This window comes from Monodon monoceros, unplaced genomic scaffold, assembly GCF_005190385.1.
Source record: "Monodon monoceros isolate NGI ecotype Baffin Bay Population unplaced genomic scaffold, NGI_Narwhal_1 Super_Scaffold_12, whole genome shotgun sequence".
Classification (NCBI taxonomy): domain Eukaryota; kingdom Metazoa; phylum Chordata; class Mammalia; order Artiodactyla; family Monodontidae; genus Monodon; species Monodon monoceros.
This window is the reverse complement of record NW_021703768.1, coordinates 59,432,618-59,453,884: the sequence shown is the minus strand read 5'-3', so window position 1 is coordinate 59,453,884 and position 21,267 is coordinate 59,432,618. Positions and strand designations below refer to the sequence as shown.

At 36.5% G+C, this 21,267-nt stretch overlaps 1 protein-coding gene across 8 annotated transcripts in view; it reads left to right on the top strand.

Moving 5' to 3' along the window:
• ANKRD31 (ankyrin repeat domain 31) overlaps positions 1-21,267 on the top strand; it is a 127,321-nt gene that overhangs the window by 100,978 nt on the left and 5,076 nt on the right. For 6 of the 8 annotated variants that reach the window (XM_029217004.1, XM_029217006.1, XM_029217003.1 and 3 more), the window contains 2 exons: positions 3,491-3,631; positions 11,068-11,170. In XM_029217004.1, the coding sequence (XP_029072837.1) occupies positions 3,491-3,631; positions 11,068-11,170 (244 nt within the window). Of the gene's footprint in view, positions 1-3,490; positions 3,632-11,067; positions 11,171-21,267 lie in introns of those variants that run through there. The other 2 variants (XR_003792690.1, XM_029217007.1) reach the window with 2 other exon arrangements.

Sequence of the window (21,267 nt, the reverse complement as noted above, 5' to 3'; positions counted from 1 at the left end):
TTTTTTTGTTATTAATTTCTAATTTCATTCCATTGCTCTTAGAGAACATACTTTGTATTATTTTGGTCCTTTTAAATTTTCTGAGACTTATTTTGTGGCTTAGATAGTGTATAGCCTATGCTAGAGAATGTCCCATGTGTACTTGAGAAGAATGTATATATTCTCCTATCATTAGGAGAAGTTTTCTATAGATGCCTGTTCAGTCTAGTTAGTTTATAGTGTTGCTCAACTTTTCTCTTTCCCTTTTGTGATATTATTATTATATATATTATTGCTATATCTGTAAATGTTATAAACCCAATAATTCATTGTTATAATTATTACTTTATAAAATATTGTGACTTTTAAAGGAGCTGAGAAGAAAGGAGAACAAGTTTATATTTATAACTTTTGATATATTAACCCTCTTATTTATCCTTGCTGGTTCTCTTCATTTGTTCCTGTGGATTTGAGTTACCATATGGAGTCATTTTCTTGGCCCAGTAAAACTTCTTCCACCCACCTCCTTTGTGCTTTTGCAAATATATATGTATTATATCCCTATTGTTTTGTACAATTGGTTTAAAAACCAGTTAAGCAAAGAAAGAAGAAATGTGCATTTATACTGTCTTTTGTAATATGTGATTACTTTTACTGATGCTCTTTGTTTTTCCACATGGATTCATATTACCATTTGGGTGTCACTTGATTTCAACCTGAAGAACTTCCTTTAGTATTTTTTGTAAGGCAGATCTGCTAGCAACAAATTTTCTCAAGAGAGGTCTTTACATCACCTTTATTTTTGAAAGATTTGCTGAAAATAGAATTCTTGGTTACAGGTTTTTCTTTGTGTACTTTGAGTGTGTTATTCTTTCATTGTTTCTGATAAGAAGTCAGTTGTTAATCTTTTGGGGTTTACCTTGTAAGTGATGAGTCATTTTTCACTTGCTTCTTTCAATAATTTCTTATTGTCTTTGACTTTCAGTATTTTTACTATGTATCTATTTATTTCTCTCTTTGTGTTTATCCTTGTTGGACGTCATTGAGCTTCCTGAATATGTAGATTAATGTTTTTTAATAAATTTGGGAAATTTTTAGCCATTATTTCTTCAAATATTTTTTCTGCTCCTTTCTCCTGTCCTTTTGGTACTCCCATTATGCATGTGTTGGTGTGCTTAATGGTGTCCCACATTTCTCTGAAGCTTTTTCATTTTTCTTCACTCTTTTTTCTTTTTCTTCTTCAGCTTACATAATCTCTGTTGATCTCTCTTCAAATTCACTAATTCTTTCTTCTGACATTGAAAATCTGTTGAGCCTCTCTATTAAATTTTTCATTTTAGTTATTGTACTTTTCAATTCAACTTCTTTTTGTTTCTTAATAAATTGTTTCTTTACTGATACTTTCTGTTTGATGTGATATTGTTATCATACCTTGCTTTCCATCCTTAATTATGGTTTCCTTTAGTTCTTTGAACAGGTATATAAACGGCTGGTTTTTTTTGGGTTTTTTTTTGCGGTACGGGGGCCTCTCACTGTTGTGGCCTCTCCCGTTACGGAGCACAGGCTCCGGACGCGCAGGCTCAGTGGCCATGGCTCATGGGCCCAGCCGCTCCGTGGCATGTGGTATCTTCCCGGACCAGGGCACGAACCCGTGTCCCCTGCATCGGCAGGCGGACTCTCAACCACTGCGCCACCAGGGAAGCTCTAAACGGCTGTTTTGAAGTCTTCATTAAATCTAACACCTGGTCATTCTCACAGGCAGTTTATGTTGCTTTTTCGTTAGTTTATTTTGCTGTATGTGTCATACTTCCTGTTTCTTCGCATGTCTCATAATTTTTTGTTGGAACTGGACATTTTAGATATTTTAGAGTAGGCAATGTATTGTAGCAAGTCTGTATATTGATCCCCATCTTCTCTTACGTTTGTTATTGTTCCCAGGCAAAATATTTGTGCCATGGCTCTGGAGCTTAGGGCAGGAACATGGCAACTTCTCTCTGAATTATACCCCTGCTTTAGGATCTGAGCATTTAGTGGAAAGGGGCACACTAGCCTCCTGCCTTTTCAACTTGCCTCTCCTGACGTGAAACCACCACCTTACAAGCCAGGGCAAGTGTGAGCAGGACCCCAATAGTCTCAGTAGCACCTTGCCAAAGGTAGAGACTCTGTCTCACCAGTACAGGTTAAACAGAAGAATTTGGAAATTTTTTTTCCGAATTTGGAAACATTTTCAGCTATTATTTCTTCAAATATTTTTTCTTCCCTCCCCTCGTTTTTGAATTCCCATTACATATATATTAGGCTGCTTAAAATCATTCCACAACTCACTGTGATGATCTTATTTTTAAAATCTCTTTTCTCTGTGGGTTTTTTATGCCATTCCTATTCCTGTGTCTTTGAATTCACTAATCTTTTTGTTTGCAGTGTCTAATCTGTTAATATCATCCAGTGTATTTTTCATTTCATATGTTGTAATTTTCATCTCTAGAAGTTTGATTTGAGTCTTCTTTTATATCTTCCATGTCTCCATGTAACATTTGGAACATGTGGAATATGATTATAATAACTATTTAATGTCCTTATCTGCTAATTCTAACATCTTTGAGAGTTCTCAGTCATTTTCAATTGATTGCTTTCTCTCCTCCATATGGATTTATTTTCCTACCTGTTTCTAGGCCTGTTAATTTTTTATTGGATCCCAGAATTGTGAAATTTATCTTGTTGGATGCCAGATATGTTTTTATTCTTAAAAATATTTTGGGTATTTGTTATAGAATATAGTTAATTTACACAGAAACAGTTTTATCCTTTTGGGTCTTGCTTTTATAATTTGTTAGGCAGGATTGGAGCAGTGTTCAGTCTAAGGCTAATTATATCCCACTACAGAGGCAAGACTCTTCTGTGTACCTCCCAATGCCCCATCAGTTTTGAGGTTTTTCTAGTCTTACTATTGGGAACAGGTGCTATTTCTGCCCTTTGAGAATGCCAGAGAATGCCATTACCTCTACTTCTTTCAAGTAGTTCTTTTCCCAGGCTTGGGTAATTTCCTCACACACATGGCCAATCACAGCTCAGCGGAATACTTAAAAAGGACCCCCTGAAGATCTGCAGAGTTCTCTCTATATATATTTCTCTCTCCTTCAGTACTCTGTCCTGCAGACTCTAGCCATCATGCCTCCCTAGACTATGCTCTGTCTATTCAACTCAGAGAATCCACGGGTTTTGCCTGGATGCCCTCTCTCTGTAACATGACATGGAAACTCTCAAGGCAGTGAGTTGGGACAATTATAGGGCTCACCTCATTAGTTTCTCATTTCTCAGGATCACTGTACTTTGTTCCTTGATGTTTGGTATCTTGGAAACCATTGTTTCATATATTTAGTTTGCCTTTTTTTTTGGTTGTGTCATGTGTTAGGGTAAATCTGGTCCCTGTTACTTCATCATGGACAGAAGCAGAAGTTCATATATTTCAGATACTTTTTAATCCTAATATTTGTTTTATTTTTCACCTCAGGAGACTACCCATAAAGCCAGTGTTTTATTGAATGGCAAAATTAAGGTAGAAAATGGTCAGATTTATCAAAACCCAGTCATCTGGCTCAAGGATCTTCTAGGAGCTGACAGTTACGTGACCTGGAATTATGCTTGGAGTAAGGTGGGTCATTCTTAAATTTATCTTTAACTTCATATTCAAATGGAAAGGTACATATTTTTTGATGATAAAACTATTTCCTTTTTTTAAGAAATCTGAAAGTTCTCCAAATTAGTTTTGTCCTCATGCATCCCTTCTGCAGTGTGCTACATGCTTTCTCCCACAATTCCCATTTGCCAGAATTCCCCACAGCAGGATTGTACAGCTAACTGAGCCTCTCCTTCCTTGTTCCTCACCTAGTCTCAGAAAATTGAATGCCCCCGATCTTCCCCTCTTGTCCCTGCCACCTCACCTCCACAGTGATTGCAGGTCCCTGTGACTCCACATAGAAAATTTGGAACCACTGGTGAATTGATAGTTTAATTAATATGTTACTAGTATTCTGATAAAATAAAGCAAAATATTCCCCTAAAGACGAAAATTATGATAAAGGGGCCTAAGACACACAGAAGTTATGGTGCACTTTTATGTTTGAACATAGTCTTATCCATGAATTGCTAGCCTCCCAAAAAAATATTTCTGAATTTTTATTCAGACTTCCCAGACTTAGTGGTCTCCCCCTCAGTTCTGACTTCTGAGTTACAAGCCCAGTTTAATAACCAATTTGAAGAGTATCGATGACTGACACCCTTGAGGTCCAGTGATCAGCCACCTCCAGATGTCCATGGCACCTCTTCAGGGAACAGTATTGCAATGATTCACCCAGGAAAGTGTGAGTCATCAGACAGTCACCATTACTGTTTCACAGAATTGCAAATACCTTTAACCTCCACTAGCCATTACAGTAAGTCTCAGTGCACCAGAAATAGAAGGTGGTTTCCTCTCTCATTTTTTGTCCGACTCAGCTCTGCCCACTCTCCTTCCTAGCTCCTATCTCAGTCTTAGTCCCTAAACTCTGCATTCTGGTCTCCTAGACCTCTGTTGCAGGTGCTTCCAGAACAGTGTTTCAGTTCCTTCACTTACATGAGCACATTTTAAATTTTCTCTGCTTTATATTATAGTCTCTCTGTGTTCCTTTTTTCCTGTATTATTATTATTTTTTATTTCCCACCACTGGAGTCACCAGGCCATCTGCTTTCAATTCAACCTGCCTAATCCTTTCCATGGATTCATAAATCATATTTGCATGTTAGTAATTAACATTTTACCCATGGAAATCCCTTTTTATTGCAAAGTTTCTTAAATTCATGATAGATGATATTGTTTTGCTGAAACTGAATCTATGCTCACAGTGTGAATATGGTACTAATTGCTGTAGCTTAGGTTGTTTTGAGCTTAACATGCCTGTGGCCCACTGGTGATGACTCAGTCCTCCCACTCTTTTTCTCTGTTGGAACTACTGCATTTTCTGCTTTTGAATAGCTGGCTGTGATATCATTTGGCTCTCACTCTGTACTTATATGCCTCATTTACATATCACATTGCCTCTGGTCTTTTCTCATTAGCCATGTCAATTGGAGTCATATTGTTTAACATCTATGTGATAGTGAAGCCAAATACAAATGTGGGCACTAAAATTAGGGCAATTCTTGGATATAAGATACTCATACAGATTATCTGAGCAAGCTTAGATTTTTTTTTTAATTATCCTAAAAATGGAAATAGTTTCAAAAATTACTGTAGGACACTCATGTACTTCTAGTAAATACCACAAGCTGAGAAGCACTGCCCCAGTGAGTTTGTTTACAATTTTTTAAAGCCTCTTTTAAAATTTACCACAGTAACCTCTACCCCTCTTGTCTTGGGGTAACTCCTGAATTTACAGTCACTTCTTGATAGGAGCTTTTTGCTACCTCGGTAAATGTGAACATTTCTACCGACTACTTCCTAGTACAGTGGTGGGGCTATAGAGCCAGGACTGGTTGGTTGTCAGGCAAGAAATGCCAGAAAACTAGGTCTTGTCCTACATCAGACAGAATGACACAGCCACTAGACACGGAGATGACTCATACCTCGTACCCAAGCAGCTGAGCTGCTGTACAGCTTTGCCAAGGGAATCCTCATGCGTACTCCACTGGACATCACTCACTCCTCTTGCCACTTCAGTCTCCTGAAGTGACCTAGTGCCTGTTCAGTTTGAGTTCTATTCATTGTTATCCTTGTTCATTAAATCACTCCTACCTTGTGGAAAATATATTTTTAACTCAGTGGATTTTCTCAAAGCTGTGTTCTTTGAATGTGTGAATTATCCCTAGTGATGTCTGGGACCTATGGGGACTCATGATCTCTAAGGCTACTAAGGTAAAATTTTACCCAGCACTAACTGATAAAAATATACTTTAAATCTGAGACATAGGTGAAAACATACTGAGCCTACACATTGATGAGTGTATAAGGTGTGTTGGATATTGTCAGGGTGATAATGTGAACAAAATCCATTCTTTCTTCTTTTTATATACTTGCAGGTAAACTTTATTATTTCTGAGGTATAGCTGATTTCAGCTGTACAACATAGTCATTCAAAATCTTTATAGATTATACTTAAATTTATTATAAAATATTGGCTATATTCCCTGTGCTGTACAATATATCCTCATAGCTTATTTATTTTATACATAGTAGTTTGTACCTCTTAATCTCCTACCCCTATCTTGCCCTTCTTCCCTCTCCACTCTGGTAACCACTAGTTTATTTTCTCTATCTGTGTCTGTTTCTGTTTTGTTATATTCATTCATTTTATTTTTTAGATTCCACATATAAGTGATAACAGAGTATTTGTCTTTCTCTGTCTGAGTTATTTCACGTAGCATAATACCCTCCAGGTCCATCCATGTTGTTGCAGATGGCAAGTTTACATTCTTTTTTATGGCTGAGTGATATTCCATTGTACATATATACCACATCTTCTTTATCCACTCATCTCTTGATGGGCGCTTAGGTTGCTTTCATATCTTGGCAACTGTAAATAATGCTTCTATGAACATTGGGCGCATGTACCTTTTCAAATTAGTGCTTTTGGGTTTTTTTTTTCAGATATATACCCAGGACTGGAATTGCTGGATCATATGACAGTTCTATTTTTAGTTTTTTGAGAAACCTCCATACTGTTTTCCACTGTGGCTGCACCAATATACATTCCCACCAACAGCATACGAAAGGGTTCCCCTTTTTCCACAGCCTTGCCAACATTTGTTATTTGTATTCTTTTTGATGATAGCCATTCTGACAGGTGTGAGGTGATACCTCATTGTGGTTTTGATTTTCATTTTTCTGATGATTAGCAGTGTCAAACATCTTTTCATGTGACTGTTGGCCATCTGTATGTCTTCTTTGGAAAACTTTCTATTCAGGTCTTCTGCCCATTTTTTGACCAGGCTGTTTGTTTTTTGATATTGAGTTGTATGAGCTGTTTATACATTTTGGATATTACCCCCTTAATACTTGCAAATAGTTATATCATTTGCAAGTATTTCCTCCCCTTCAGTAGGTTGTGTTTTCATTTTGTCAATGGTTTCTTTTGCTGTACAAAAGCTTTTAAGTTTAAGTAGGTCCCATTTGTTTATTTTTTATTTTGTTTCCTTTGCCTTAGGAGACAGATCCAAAACAATATTGCTCTGATTTATATCAAAGCGTGTTCTGCCTATGTTTTCTTCTGGGAATTTTATGATTTCCAGTCTTACATTTAGGTCTTCAATCCATTTGGATTGGTATATGGTATGAGAAATGTTCTAATTTCATTTTTTTACATGTAGCTGTCCAGTTTTCCCAGCACCACTTATTGAAGAGACTGTCTTTTCTCCATTGTATATTCTTGCCTCCTTTGTCATAGATTAATTGACCATAAGTGCATAGGTTTACTTCTGGGCTCTCTATTCTGTTCTGTTGATCTGTGTGTGTGTCTTTGTGCCCGTACTGTTTTGATTACTGTAGCTTTGTAGTATAATCTGAAGTCAGGGAGTATGATTCCTCCAGCTCTGTTCTTCTTTCTCAAGATTGTTTTGGCTATTCAGGTCTTTTGTGTTTTTATACAAATTTTTAAATTATTTGTTCTAGTTCTGTGCAAAATGCCATTGGTATTTTGATAGGGGTTGCATTGAATCTGTAGATTGCCTTGGGTAGTATGGTCATTTTAACAGTATTAATTCTTGCAGTCCAACAACATGTTTTTCTTTCCATTTGTTTGTTTCATTTTCAGTTTCTTTCATCAATGTCCTACAGTTTCCCAAGTACAGGACTTTTACCTCCTTAAGTAGGTTTATTCCTAGGTATTTTATTCTTTTTGATGGAATGGTAAACAGGATTGTTTCCTTAATCTCTTTCTGATGGTTCATTCGTTTTTTTTAAAAACACATATTTATTGGAGCATAATTGCTTCACAATGCCGTGTTAGTTTCTGTTGTACAACAAAGTGAATCAGCCATATGCATACATAGTTCATTGTTAATGTATAGAAAGGCAACAATTTTCTATATATTAATTTTGTATCCTGCAGCTTTTCTGAATTCACTGATGAGCTCTGGTAGTTTTCTGGTGGTGTTTTTAGTATTTTCTATGTATAGTATCATGTCATCTGCAAACAGTGACAGTTTTACTTACATGTTTCCAATTGAGATGCCTTTTATTTCTTTTTCTTGCCTGATTGTTGTGGCTAGGACTTGCAATACTATGTGAATAAAAGTAGCAAGAATGGGCATCTTTGTCTTGTTTCTGATCTTAGAGGAAATGCTTTCAGCTTTTCACCATGAGTATGATGTTAACTATGGGTTTGTCATATGTGATCTTTATTATGTTGAGGTATATTCCCTCTGTGCCCACTTTCTGGAGTGTTTTTATTATAAATGGATGTTGAATTTGGTCAAAGCTTTTTCTGCATCTATTGAGATGATCATATGATTTTTATTCTTCAGTTTGTTAATATAGGATATCACATTGATCAATTTGCAGACATCAAAAAATCCTTGCATCCCTAGGATAAATCCCACTTGATCATGGTGTATGGTCCTCTTAATGTATTGTTGGATTCTGTTTGCTAATATTTTGTGAGGATTTTTGTGTATATGTTTATCAGTGATATTAGCTGTAATTTTGTGAGTTTTTTTTGTGATATCTTGTCTGGTTTTGGTATCATTGTGATGCTGGCCTTCTAGAATGAGTTCGAAAGTGTTCCTTCCTCTGCAGTTTTTTGGAATAGTTTGAGAAGGATAGGTGTTAACTCTTCTCTAAATGTTTGGTAGAATTCACCTGTGAAGCCATCTGGTCCTTTACTTTTGTTTGTTGGGAGTTTTTAGATTACTGATTCAATTTCATTACTGGTAATTGGTCTATTCAGATTTTCTACTTCTTCCTAGTTTAGTGTGGGGGAGATTGTACATTTCTAAGAATTTGTCCATTTCTTCTACATTGTCCATTTTATTGGCATGTAGTTGTTTGTAGTCTCTTAAGATCCTTGGTATTTCTGTGGTGTTGGTTGTAACTTCTCCTTTTCATTTCTGATTTTATTGACTTGGGCCCTCTCCCTTTTTTTCTTGATAAGTCTGACTAAAGGTTTATCAGTTTTATCTTTTCAAAGAACCAGATTTTAGTTTCATTGACTTTTTCTATTTTTTAGTCTCTGTGTCATTTATTTCTGCTCTAATCCTTATGATTTCTTTCCATCTACAAACTTTAGGTTTTGTTTGTTCTTCTTTCTCTAGTTTCTTTAGATGTAAGATCAGGTCATTTATTTGAGATTTTTTCTTGTTTCCTGAGGTAAGCTTGTGTCACTATAAACTTCCCTGTTACAACTGCTTTTGCTGCATCCCATAGATTTTGGATCATCATGATTTTGTTTTCATTTGTCTCTAGGTATTTTTTTTTTCTTCTTTGCTTTCTTCAGTGAACTGTTGGTTGTTTAGTAGCATATTGTTTAGCCTCCACGTGTTTGTGAGGATATTTTGCAGTTTTTTTTCTTGTAGTTGATTTCTAGTCACATAGTGTTGTGGTTGGAAAAGATGCTTGATATGATTTTAGTCTTCTTAAATTTATTGAGATTTGTTTTGTTGCCTAGTATGTGATCTATCCTGGAAAATGTTCCATGTGCACTTGAAAAGAATGTATATTCTGCTGTTTTTGGATGAACGTTCAAAATCCACTGTTGTTAACTGTTAGTTGTTTGGAGAAATGACAGGTGGCATTCAGTGGCCTCACCGCTCTTTTTCCCTGGCAAGTGAGGAGGGTTTAGCATACTGAGTAGGCCAGGTCTGTTCCATTAACATTACCAAGCTTTGTTTAGTCATAGGATTGAGCTAAAAGTCTGCCTAACCATTCTGTATTCCTTAGGCCTTCCTTGCTCTGTTCAGTAACAAGCATTTCCTGAGCACTCAGGATGTGCTAGACAGCATGCCAAAAGTATATATTATCATATATATTATCTCCTTTACCCCTCCCAACTTAAAAATCTGGAGATACTCATTTAACAGATGCATAAACTCAGGCTCAGAGGATTTAAGAATTTTGCTTAAGAGCTGGGACTTAAGAGCTTTTTCTTAGTATTGTCAGGCACTATATGAAGAGCTAGAGAATAAAAATTAATATTATACAGATCCTTCTTCAAGGAGCCTATAGTTTAATGGAAACGGACACATTAATACATAATTTCCTTTAAGTGGGATAAGTGCCTTGACAGAAATATGAGCACAGACTTTATGGGATCCTAGAGGAGGGTCATTACTTGAGCTTAGCAGTTATAGGAAGGCATCCTGGAGGAAGGGATGTCCAAGTTGAAACTTGCTGGTTTAACCATAGTGAACCTAGCTTCTTGGAGTATACTATTAGACTGCTCTAGAACTAGGTCCGGAGGACGCAAAGACCCTTGGACTCAGAACATTTCTGGCAGGTGTTTGCCAGTCTACCTCAGTCCAGCCCATTTGTATGTACATATTTCTAAGCTCTGACCTTTGGGGCTGATAAACAATAACTAAGTTCAAAAACAAACCAAGAAAAACAAAAAAACTTTGATGTATAGACGTAAAATGCAGTTAATCTAACCAGCTGTGTATCTGATTTCTAGAAAAGTACCATTTTACTTTTATGACTTAATTTTATTAATGCAACATTAATTTTTTAAAGTTATAAAGTAGCAGGTGCTGGATTAATATTTGTTGAATTAGTGAACATATGAGAGAATTAATGATACATATCAGGGATCAGCAATTTTTTCTGTAAAGGGCCAGATAATACATATTTCAGGCTTTGTGAGCATATGGTCTCTGTCAAAACTACTCCATCCTGTTGTAGCATAAAAGCAGCCACAGATGTTAAGTAAATGAATGGGTATCACTGTGTTCTAGTAAAACTTTATTTACAAAAAAGATGGCAGCCCAGATTTGGCTGTGGGCTAGTTTGCCAGTACATAATGTACAACAATCAATACTTTACTGGAGTTACAATTTGCAGGAGAAAGGTGTATTTGCTTCTTATAAAATATATGATTTTGAAGTTCTGTGTTTAATTATGTGCAGGTAACATACCGGGGGAAGGAACTTTTAAAGTATATTTCTGAGGAATTACCCTTGCCTCCAGGCCCAAACTTGGTACCTCAGGAACATCAACCTTGTCTTCCAGGTATGTGCAGACCAACACCTGTTTCTTAGTTGTGGGGAAAACACACCCACATCTGCTGATAAGACATTGCACTTGTCTTTTTTTTTTTTCCATTCAGGTTAAATTCACGTGACATTCAAATAAACATTTTAAAGTGAACAATTCAGTGGCATTTAGTACATTGACAGTGTTTTACAACCACCAGCTCTGTGTAGTTCCAAAACAGTTTCATCACCCCAAAAAGAAACCCATACCCATTCAGCAGTTACTTCCCATTCAGCAGTTACTTCCCATTCCCCACTCTCTCCAGTCCCTGGAAACTACCAGTCTGCTTCCTGTCTGCATGGATTTGCCTAGTCTGAATATTATATAAATGGAATCCTTCAATATATGACCTTTTGTGTATGGCACCTTTCACTTAGCATAATGCTTTTAAGGATTATCTACATTGTAATAGTACTTCATTCCTTTTTATGGCTTCCATTACATATATATATAAACCACAGTTTACTTATTTATTCATCCTTTGATGGACATTTGGGTTTCCACTTTCTGGCTGTTGGACATAGTGCTCCTATTAACAGTGTATACATATATTTGTTTGGATACCTGTTTTCAGTTCTTTTGGGTGTATACCAAGGAGTGGAATTGCTATATTAGTTATTATATGTTTAACTTTTGAGGGAACAGCCATTACTGTTTTCCACAGCAACTGAATCATTTTACATTCCTATCAGCAATGTACAAGGGTTCCAGTTTCCCCACATCTCCACCAAAACTTGTTATTTTCTGTTTGTTTGTTTACAGCACTCCGTTTAAACACCGTTTAACTTAAATTCTAGAAGAATGACACCTTCTCTCACAATTCCTTTCTCTGAATCTGTGATGTGCTTACTTTAGGTAGATTTTTTTTAAGTGTCATGTAAAAGGGAAAAATGGTATTTTTTTCCTTCCTGCAGGCATGATTTGGTTAGTTTTCCATATTTTCTAAAAATAGATCCTAGATATTAGAATTAAGTCTTTGCTTGTTAGGGTACACTAATAAACCTTCAGAAAACTGAAGAGAATGTGGTCTTCACCAGTCAGCAGCCGATATGGAAGTTATTGGAAAGGGCGGTACACATTTATGAAAAGCAGACATAGTTATATCACCCTTCTCTGTTGCAGTGCACCCGCTTTTTCCCCCAGTTTCCCTGTCTTAGACCAGTTGGGGACAATATATGAGGACAGGAGGTACAAAACAAAAAATGATAATTCTGTGACAACCAGAGTCAAGAACCAAACAGGATTACTATCACAAGCCTCTAACCAGGGATTTCCCAGGGTTACTCCTTTCCTTACAACAAATCCCAATAATTCAAAGTACTTTCCTAAGTTTATACTGAATTCACTCTAACCTTTGTCTCAAAAACTGGCTTCAGAATAAGATGCATTTTCCCCTGTTTTCTAAGGATAGCCTCAAAAGTATTTTTCATCATTTTGGGGAAACACATAAAATAAAACAATTGTGGGGAAGTTAAAGAGCTTATGAAACTGGAAGGAGTTGTAGTAATTCATGGTCTTTGGTTCCTTACCTAATCTAATCTTAGAGATAGGCCAAGGAACCTGAGTTTTTAGGAGTGATTCTTATGCAGCCAGCCTGACTGTTGACTTTGAATGACTAGTAATATCTGATTTCTTATGCAGGTAATAATTTGAAAATTCTTAATATTCAGCCCTTCACTTTGATTCCAAAGCACACCCACTTTTGTGCTTGTACCCTCAAGCCCTCTGTCTCTCTGTCTCTCTTGTCCTTCTCGTCTCTCTGTCTCGTGCACGTGCGCACACATACACTTGAAGGAAAGTCAAGCAAACCCTTTCTCCTAGTTTCTATCCTTAAGAGTCAAAGCAGAAATATAGGTTCTTCCTCATATCAGAAAGCATATCTGCTCCTCAGATTTTCTAGCTCCAGGCACGTATTTCCAGCCCCAGCCATGCGTCTTCTTCCTCAGAGGGCTCACAGTTCCTCTGCTAAATGAGCATGAAATAAAAAATGGGTTCTGAATTGCTGCTTCTGTTGCCTGCAGTATAAACAGTTTCTTGTTACTAATTTCTGTCCAGAAATCCTGAATTTTCTTTCCTTTAGATATTTCCGAAAATGTTAGTGCTAATTTGAGAACTGTGGAGGCGCCAGTATGCCAACCAGCATCTTGCTACCTTGATCTGGACCTAGGAATCTATAGACAGGTCCCTGCAGGCATCCGTAGGCTGCTGTTGAAGTTTTGTTTGAGCATCTTTGATTTAGGATTCTTTTGTACCTGGTTTTGTGGTACCTGACAGAAATCCAAAGACCTGGTAGGTTAGAAAAATGTAAAGTCTCTAACTTTATTACAAGCAAAGCATTCTGGAGAGAATCTTTTCCCCTCTTCTGCATATCAAAATGTGGTAATGGAAGTTGTGGCTCTGACATCATAGAGACCATAAAGTCTAAAGGAAAAACATGTCCACATGGATTTAATTAGCCTACTTCAGATCATGAACATATCTGTTCTCTTATGCTTTTTGATGATCACACTCTTCAGAATACTGTTTTTTGGAAATAGTGGACTAGGAAGAGATATTTACATTTCCCATAACTAGGATGACCATGTATCCCCATTTGACTGGGGCAGCCCCTAATCCAGCAAAATTATTAGTACCACTCCCTTTCACTTTCAGACATGCCTTGTTTAGATGACCTAGTACAGGAACCAAGCAAATAACTGTTGGAAAAAATGAAATTTGGACAAGGTGAAAAAAAGAGAAAGAGAGAAACTTTCAGTTTTATTTAAGTTTTTAACTGTATAGTTTCTAGCATAGTACTGTGTAAATAGATGGTTAAATCTTATGTATATCACTCTATATTATAAATAATTGCTGGTTACCTAATTTTAACCCCCGATAGACTGAGAAGATCTTTGAGTTCAGAGAGATTTTTGTGGGCTCTTGCTTCCTATTATATTCCCAATGCCTGGCATATAGTAGCTTCCAAGTAAAATGTTCATTGAATAAATGAATGAGTGAATGGAAACATGAACATGATCCAAAGGACTGCTTATTTTGAAACTGAATTTACTTACAGTTGACGGTTCTCATAGGTGGACATTCCTAGATCTCACAGGCTATAACAGAATTTGTGGTGAAGAATTCAACAAATGGTAAATGGGATTTTGGTTAGTTAATACTATCTCCTTTATCTGAATTAATCTCCCTTATCTGAATTTTCTGTCTAACTGTGAGGTATAAGAGTGATGGCCCTTCAGGCTTAATTTCCAAAATATACAAACAGCTCATACAACTCAACAACAAAAAAACAAACAACCCAATCAAAAAATGGGCAGAGACCTAAATAGACATTTCACCAAAGAAGACATACTGATGGCCAATAGGCACATGAAAAGATGCTCAACGTCGCTAATTATTAGAGAAATGCAAATCAAAACCACAATGAAGTATCACCTCACACCTGTCAGAATGACCATCATTAAAAAGTTTACAAATAACAAATGCTGGAGAGGTGTGGAAAAAAGGGAACCCTCCTACACTGTTGGTGAGAATGTAAATTGGTGCAGCCACTATGGAGAACAGTATGGAGATTCCTTAAAAAACTAAAAATAGAGTTGCCATATGATCCAGCAATCCCACTCCTGGGCATACATCTGGACAAAGCTATAATCCGAAAAGATACATGCACCCCTATGTTCACAGCAGCACTATTTACAATAGCCAAGACATGGAAGCAACCTAAATGTCCATCGGCAACAGATGAATGGATAAAGAAGATGTAGTATATATACACAATTACTACTCAGCCATAAAAAAAGAATGAAATAATGCCATTTGCAGCAACATGAATCAACCTAGAGATTATCATACTAAGTGAAGTAAGTCAGAAAGAGAAAGACATGTGCCACCTGATATCACTTATATGTAGAATCTAAAATATGACACAGATGAACTTATTTGTGAAACAGAAACAGACTAACAGGGAACAAACTTATGGTTACCAAAGGGGAAAGGGGGTGGTGGGGGAGGGATGAATTAGGAGTTTGGGACTAGCAGATACAAACTGCTATATGTAAAATAGATAAACAACAAGGTCCTACTGTATAGCATGGGGAACTATATTCAGTATCCTTTAATAAACCATAATGGAAAAGAAGATGAAAAAGAATATATATATGTATAACTGAATCACTTTGCTGTATACCAGAAACTAACACAACATTGTAAATCAACTATACTTCAAAAAAAAAGAAAAAAGAATGATGGCCCTCCACATTTTTCTCAACCAGAAATTTCAAAGAGAACTATTTCTCCTTTCCCCTCATCCAGTTTACTTCTACATATCATTTTGGATTCATGGTATCAAGAAAATCATGAGTCATGAAGATAAGTGATAAAATGACTTGCTTCAGTAAGTCAGAGATAATGGAAGAGCTTTTTATTTATTTGAGTTCTACACAAAAACTAGTTAACTTGGCAACTTGAGGCAATGTATTGATAGACTCCAGGATGTTAAAATGTGGTATATTAACACATTTGAGGATATATGTTGTTTCTAATGAAAGATTGTAAACATACCAATGCTAATCTTTAAAAATGAAGTTATGTTGATGAAATCCCTGAAGTATCTATCTCTAAAGTCCTTTATAAGCTTTAAAATGGAGTGAGTCTATGATGCATTTTCCCTTAAAATTTCACAGCTTCGTCCCAAGCCTCTCTCCCCTCTGCCTACTTGGCTGTAGTTCCTCCTTTGTGTTATTGAGGGAATCTTCATCAATATTCCAGTATATATTGGAATGGGAAAAATGAACATTCCGAAAACTTCTATTACATAATGTGAACATTATGTATAAAAATATTGACATATTTTTCACAAAGTTCTTTAGAAAAACATTCTGTTAATGTAGATCACATTTCATTATTTACCTGGAAAGCCAGTTTTATATGCTTATGTCCCCTGTCACCATAGTACCAAGACACTCAAAACACATGAAGCTGAATGTATTCATCTAAGCAAAACAAACAAACAAAAAAAGAGTATCTCCTGAGGCCTTTCTTTTCCCAGGCTATCATTTAATGCACACTGATTATATACTTTATAATTTTCTCTCAGGAAGATCTAACATCACTTGTTCATTTGAAATAGAATATGCTTTTTCGGGAAAAAAAATAGACTTTTTTTGTTTTTAATGAAAACGGTCTTTGACCTACTTATAATCTGTTGTGAATAAATGACTTTAAAGAAAGAGTTTTCTTCATTTCAGTGCTGTTATTGTGCTTCATTTCTCTGTAAAAGTATATGTAATAGAACACAAACATTCACAGGTGCTTCTGTTTTATGTAGTTAAGAACTTCTTAAACAGCCAAGGAAGATGGGTGCCTGATAACAGAGCACAGGGTGTTTATTTCAGCTCCTGTTTAAACTCCTGATCCTTTTTCATTATTTTAATCGTATTTTTTTTCATCCTGGTATTTTATATCTACTGATAGGGGAGGAAAGAGAAGAAAAAAAATTACCTGTTGAGCATTTGCCATGTGCCAGACCCCCTGCCAGATTATTTTACATACATTAGGACATTTAGGAGCTTCTTTTTAGTAGAACTCCAAGGTTCACGTCTGTACGACAGAGACACAGAAAACCTGAACACTTTACATATAAAATCAAGTATCTCAAATCCAATTCAGCTTAAAGAACCACCTATTAATTTCAATTTTCCCCTGAACAATGAAGGCCTAAATAGTTTTAAACTTCTAAGTATAATAATCAAGCCTGTTTCTTGATTCCAGTACAGTTTCACAGATGGCTTTTGATATTATCAATGTAAATCTGTGCAAAATTATTAATTTAGTTTTAGATATCCAATCATGTAATACTCTATCACCATATTTATCCTTTAGGATCCTTCATTTATCAGAAGACACTGAACTTTATTTTTTTTTCTTTGGCTGCATTGGGTCTTCATTGCTGTGCATGGGCTTTCTCTAGTTGCAGCGAGCGGGGGCTACTCTTCATTGCGTTGCGTGGGCTTCTATTGCAGTGGCTTCTCTTGTTGCAGAGCATGGGCTCTAGGCACGCAGGCTTCAGTAGTTGTGGTGTGTGGGCTCAGTAGTTGAGGCTCGTGGGCTCTAGAGCACAGGCTCAATAGTTGTGGCACATGGACTTAGTTGCTCTTTGGCATGTAGGATCTTCCCGGACCAGGGCTTGAACCCGTGTCCCCTGCATTGGCAGGTGGATTCTTAACCACTGCGCCACCAGGAAAGTCCCTGAACTTTGTATTTAAATAGCCATAGTAGAATTTTTCCCCCATCATAACTAGAGCAGATGTATTTTTACAATTCATTAAAATTATTCTTAATCATTTTGCCTTTGATTGGAATTATATTTCTGATTCAGGATGAGAATGTATACATAAGTATGTTCATTTTCATTTGTAACTAGAGCAAGTGATGTTTCATTCCATAATCGTAATGAAGTTTAGAATGCTTAGTTTGTAAGCACAAGTTCTGGAAGTCTGAGTTCAATAATTTTCAAGTTAGAAGTGAACCTAATAGATCAGCTAGTCTTGAACCTGTTTTACAGATGATGAAACTGAGAACCAGAGGAGTAAGATGGGTTAGGGATGTGTCAGAAGTGAACCATCAGTTAAAATAATGAATCTGATTATTTTTGCTTTTGATATATTAAGGGAATTTTTTTCAAAAACAGAGGAAAAGAAACGAAATTGAGTTATTTGTAGTGAGGTGGATGGACCTAGAGACTGTCATACAGAGTGAAGTAAGTCAGAAAGAGAAAAACAAATACCGTATGCTAACACATATGTATGGAATCTAAAAAAAAAAAATGGTTCCGAAGAACCTAGGGGCAGGACAGGAATAAAGACGCAGACGTAGGGAATGGACTTGAGGACACAGGGAAGGGGAAGGGGAAGCTGGGGTGAAGTGAGAGAGTGGCATGGACATATATACACTACCAAATGTAAAATAGATAGCTAGTGGGAAGCAGCTGCATAGCACAGGGAGATCAGCCTGGTGCTTTGTTTCCACCTAGAGGGGTGGGATAGGTAGGGTGGGAGGGAGGAAGATGCAAGAGGGAGGAGATATGGGGATATATGTATACTGATTCACTTTGTTATACAGCAGAAACTAACACACCATTTTAAAGCAATTATGCTCCAATAAAGATGTTTAAAAAAAATTCATCAGCCTTACATAATTGTGTATTATCATATGTAGTATTTGTATTGTGTATTGTTTTTTAAGTGTCAATGTTCATTTGGATTTATCTACATATTTACTACTTTATTTGCTCTCCGTTCTATTTCACTTCTCAAACTTTCCATCTAGGACAAGTTTCCTTCCCGTGTTATATCCTTGAGAATTTCCTTCATTCATAAACCCTCTCTACTTTGTCTAAAAATTATTTTATCTCACATTATTTATTGCATTTTTCAGTGGTCATTGAAATCTGGTATAAAAGACGTTTTCATGACATACATTAAAGGTTCTCTTTTACTGTAAAAAAAAAAACCCAAAAAAGCAGAGGAAAAAGAACAGTAAAAGTTAAATTATTTTTAACCTAACTAGTATGTCATTTTGAAGTGCCAGTTTGGGCCACTGAATAACATGAATAGTTGCATGAGCCCATTCTTTTGCCTACTAATGAATCTATCAATTCAGTTTAAGCAGACTTGTGCAGAATATCTAAAGTCTGGTGATATTACTTGAGGGAGATTTATTTCTCCCTACCTTGTCCATAAGCAGAATGGTTCCTTAGTTCCTTTGCTGTGCATTTCCTGTTGGGGCCTAGGGACAAGAAAAGACAAATGTCCGATCAAATGGCCATCTTCGTAGTTGTACTGGGCTGCTAAATGTGCTACTGTTTAGAAATTTTATTTATAGATCTCAGAGGGCACTGACTTTGCCTAGGGAATCTACCCGAAGTAAAAGTGAAAATTAAAGGGAGAAGGGCTCCTACCTTCTAGTGGGGTGAATTGGTGGTTTTCACAGTTCTGATGGAAAAATTCTTTGTCACAAAGCTACAAGTAGATGTCCTCAGTTATCATTGCAAAGAAGATGGTAATTATTTGACCAAATAACAGATTAAGTTACTATCTCTCAGGGTTCTAATTTCTCTTTACCTCGTTCACAAAAATTCTTTCAGTGACAGAACTTCTTTTTTAAATCCTCCTATTCCTCTTTGTTTCTTTGAGGTTCCAGAGCCACAGGTTTCTGGCCCCTTAAGCAGAACTGAACTTCCGAGCACTAGTCCACTTAATCCTCCCCACAGTGAGGACTGGGAAAAATGAATAGTTGATATTGTCAGACTGCTTAAGACTATATGTGTGTTTGCTCCTGGTATTACAGTGCCGTACCTGTCAGTTCACATTGCTGAAGATCACAACAGCTTAGTTTTTCTAAGATCCTTCCATGGAACAGTAACAATTTACTAATGGACCCAAAGTAAAATCACTTCCTATAAAGTATATTAAATTTAAACGTTTTACATCCAATATCTGAATCTTGCTGCTTCATTCCCTCTTAGCTACCTACCTCCAACGTGACTGTCAGGGCTAGAGTGGAAGCAAAACTCCAGTGTTTGGGAGCTTCCCATTTGGAAACAGGTCTTTTAAGTGTGTGCTTCCTGCAGTCCCTTTATTTGTTGCTATGCTAACTGGCTGAAAGCTTGGTGGGAGTAGTAAGCATTGTAGTAAGAGTATAGACTGCATTGGTGAGGAAACTTTAGTTCACTGTTCTTTTATATTTAAGTGCCTGTATTTTGTGCAACCTATTAAGTTCCTATTAAGTAACAGTTTATTGAGTACTATAAATGAATTATTAAATAAAAAAAATCTAAATCTCAGTTTCCTAACTACTTGGATTCTTTCCCTTTCTTGTCTCACATGGTTGTACAAGGATTAAAGTATTGAAAAGTGATGGACAAATGTGTGATATGACTATTAGAGCACAGAAACAAACTATAGAAGGATATAATATACCCTAGGTTGCTAGCGTTGGTTACCTGGGTAGCAGGGGAGTTGGGGCAGGGAGAGGATTGCAGGAAAACCATACCTTCGGGCCAAATTTAGAGTATATACAAAAGTAAAACACTGAAAACAGTTCTAAAAGCCCTGAAAGCAGGAGACATGCAGAGTGAGCCCAGACTAGGGCCCACAGAAGAGAATCTCAATTCTAGAACTGTGTTCTCAGCTGCTGTGGTAACAGGTTATTACTTATTTCTCAGAAGATTGATAATACAAACCACAATATATTTTTACTTATTTTAAGTAGCTGTAGTACACTGCATGTATGTTTAATTTTTTATGAAAAGAAAAAGCAAAGAGTTTTTAAAATATTACGTACTGGCATTGATGCTTTCAGGTATGCTTTCCATATGTAGACATGGAGAAAAGGTTTACTCAACTTCAAAAAAGGAAGAAAAGCTAGTGAAGTTCTTTGTCTTTAACTTTCCTGAATGTTATTTGCCTGGAATGATTCAAATAATTTTGAAACTTGTACTATTATGTAATAAGATAACATAGCAATTGTATAGTTACTTAACACAATTCAAACTGGGATCATAAATTTGACATCAGTTTGCTGTATTCTTAGATTTTCTTATATGAGGATTACCCTGTTTAGCTCAGTTTTCTGTATGAATGTGTTTTTTGTTTTGTTGCCCACCCCATCCCAATATATTGGGAATTGTGGATAACAACAAAGAAATCTGGAAGCTAGAAGTTGTGGTCAGCCAAAGGTGCTATATCCTGGTATCATGGGCTGGAATGAAGCGGGTGGGAATGCAGTGGCAGATGGAGTTCAGAGATATCTGTTGCGGAAGAGGTGGTAGAGGAGAAAGAAAAGGCAGCAGAAGATGAGAGGTAAAGGAGATGAGAACAGGTGTTTTGTAAGGAATGGTCTTTGTTTCTTCCAGTCTGATCATTATGGTAAAGAGGCTATTCTGTGAGAAACTGGGGGATGTCGTCTCAATACTGAGTTTTGTGGTGTGATATGTATGTTCCCAGAATTTCATGTCCATGGGCTTACCCAGGAAGTGGCACCTTCTGTTACCACAGAGCCGCTTGCAGTTTTCCTAA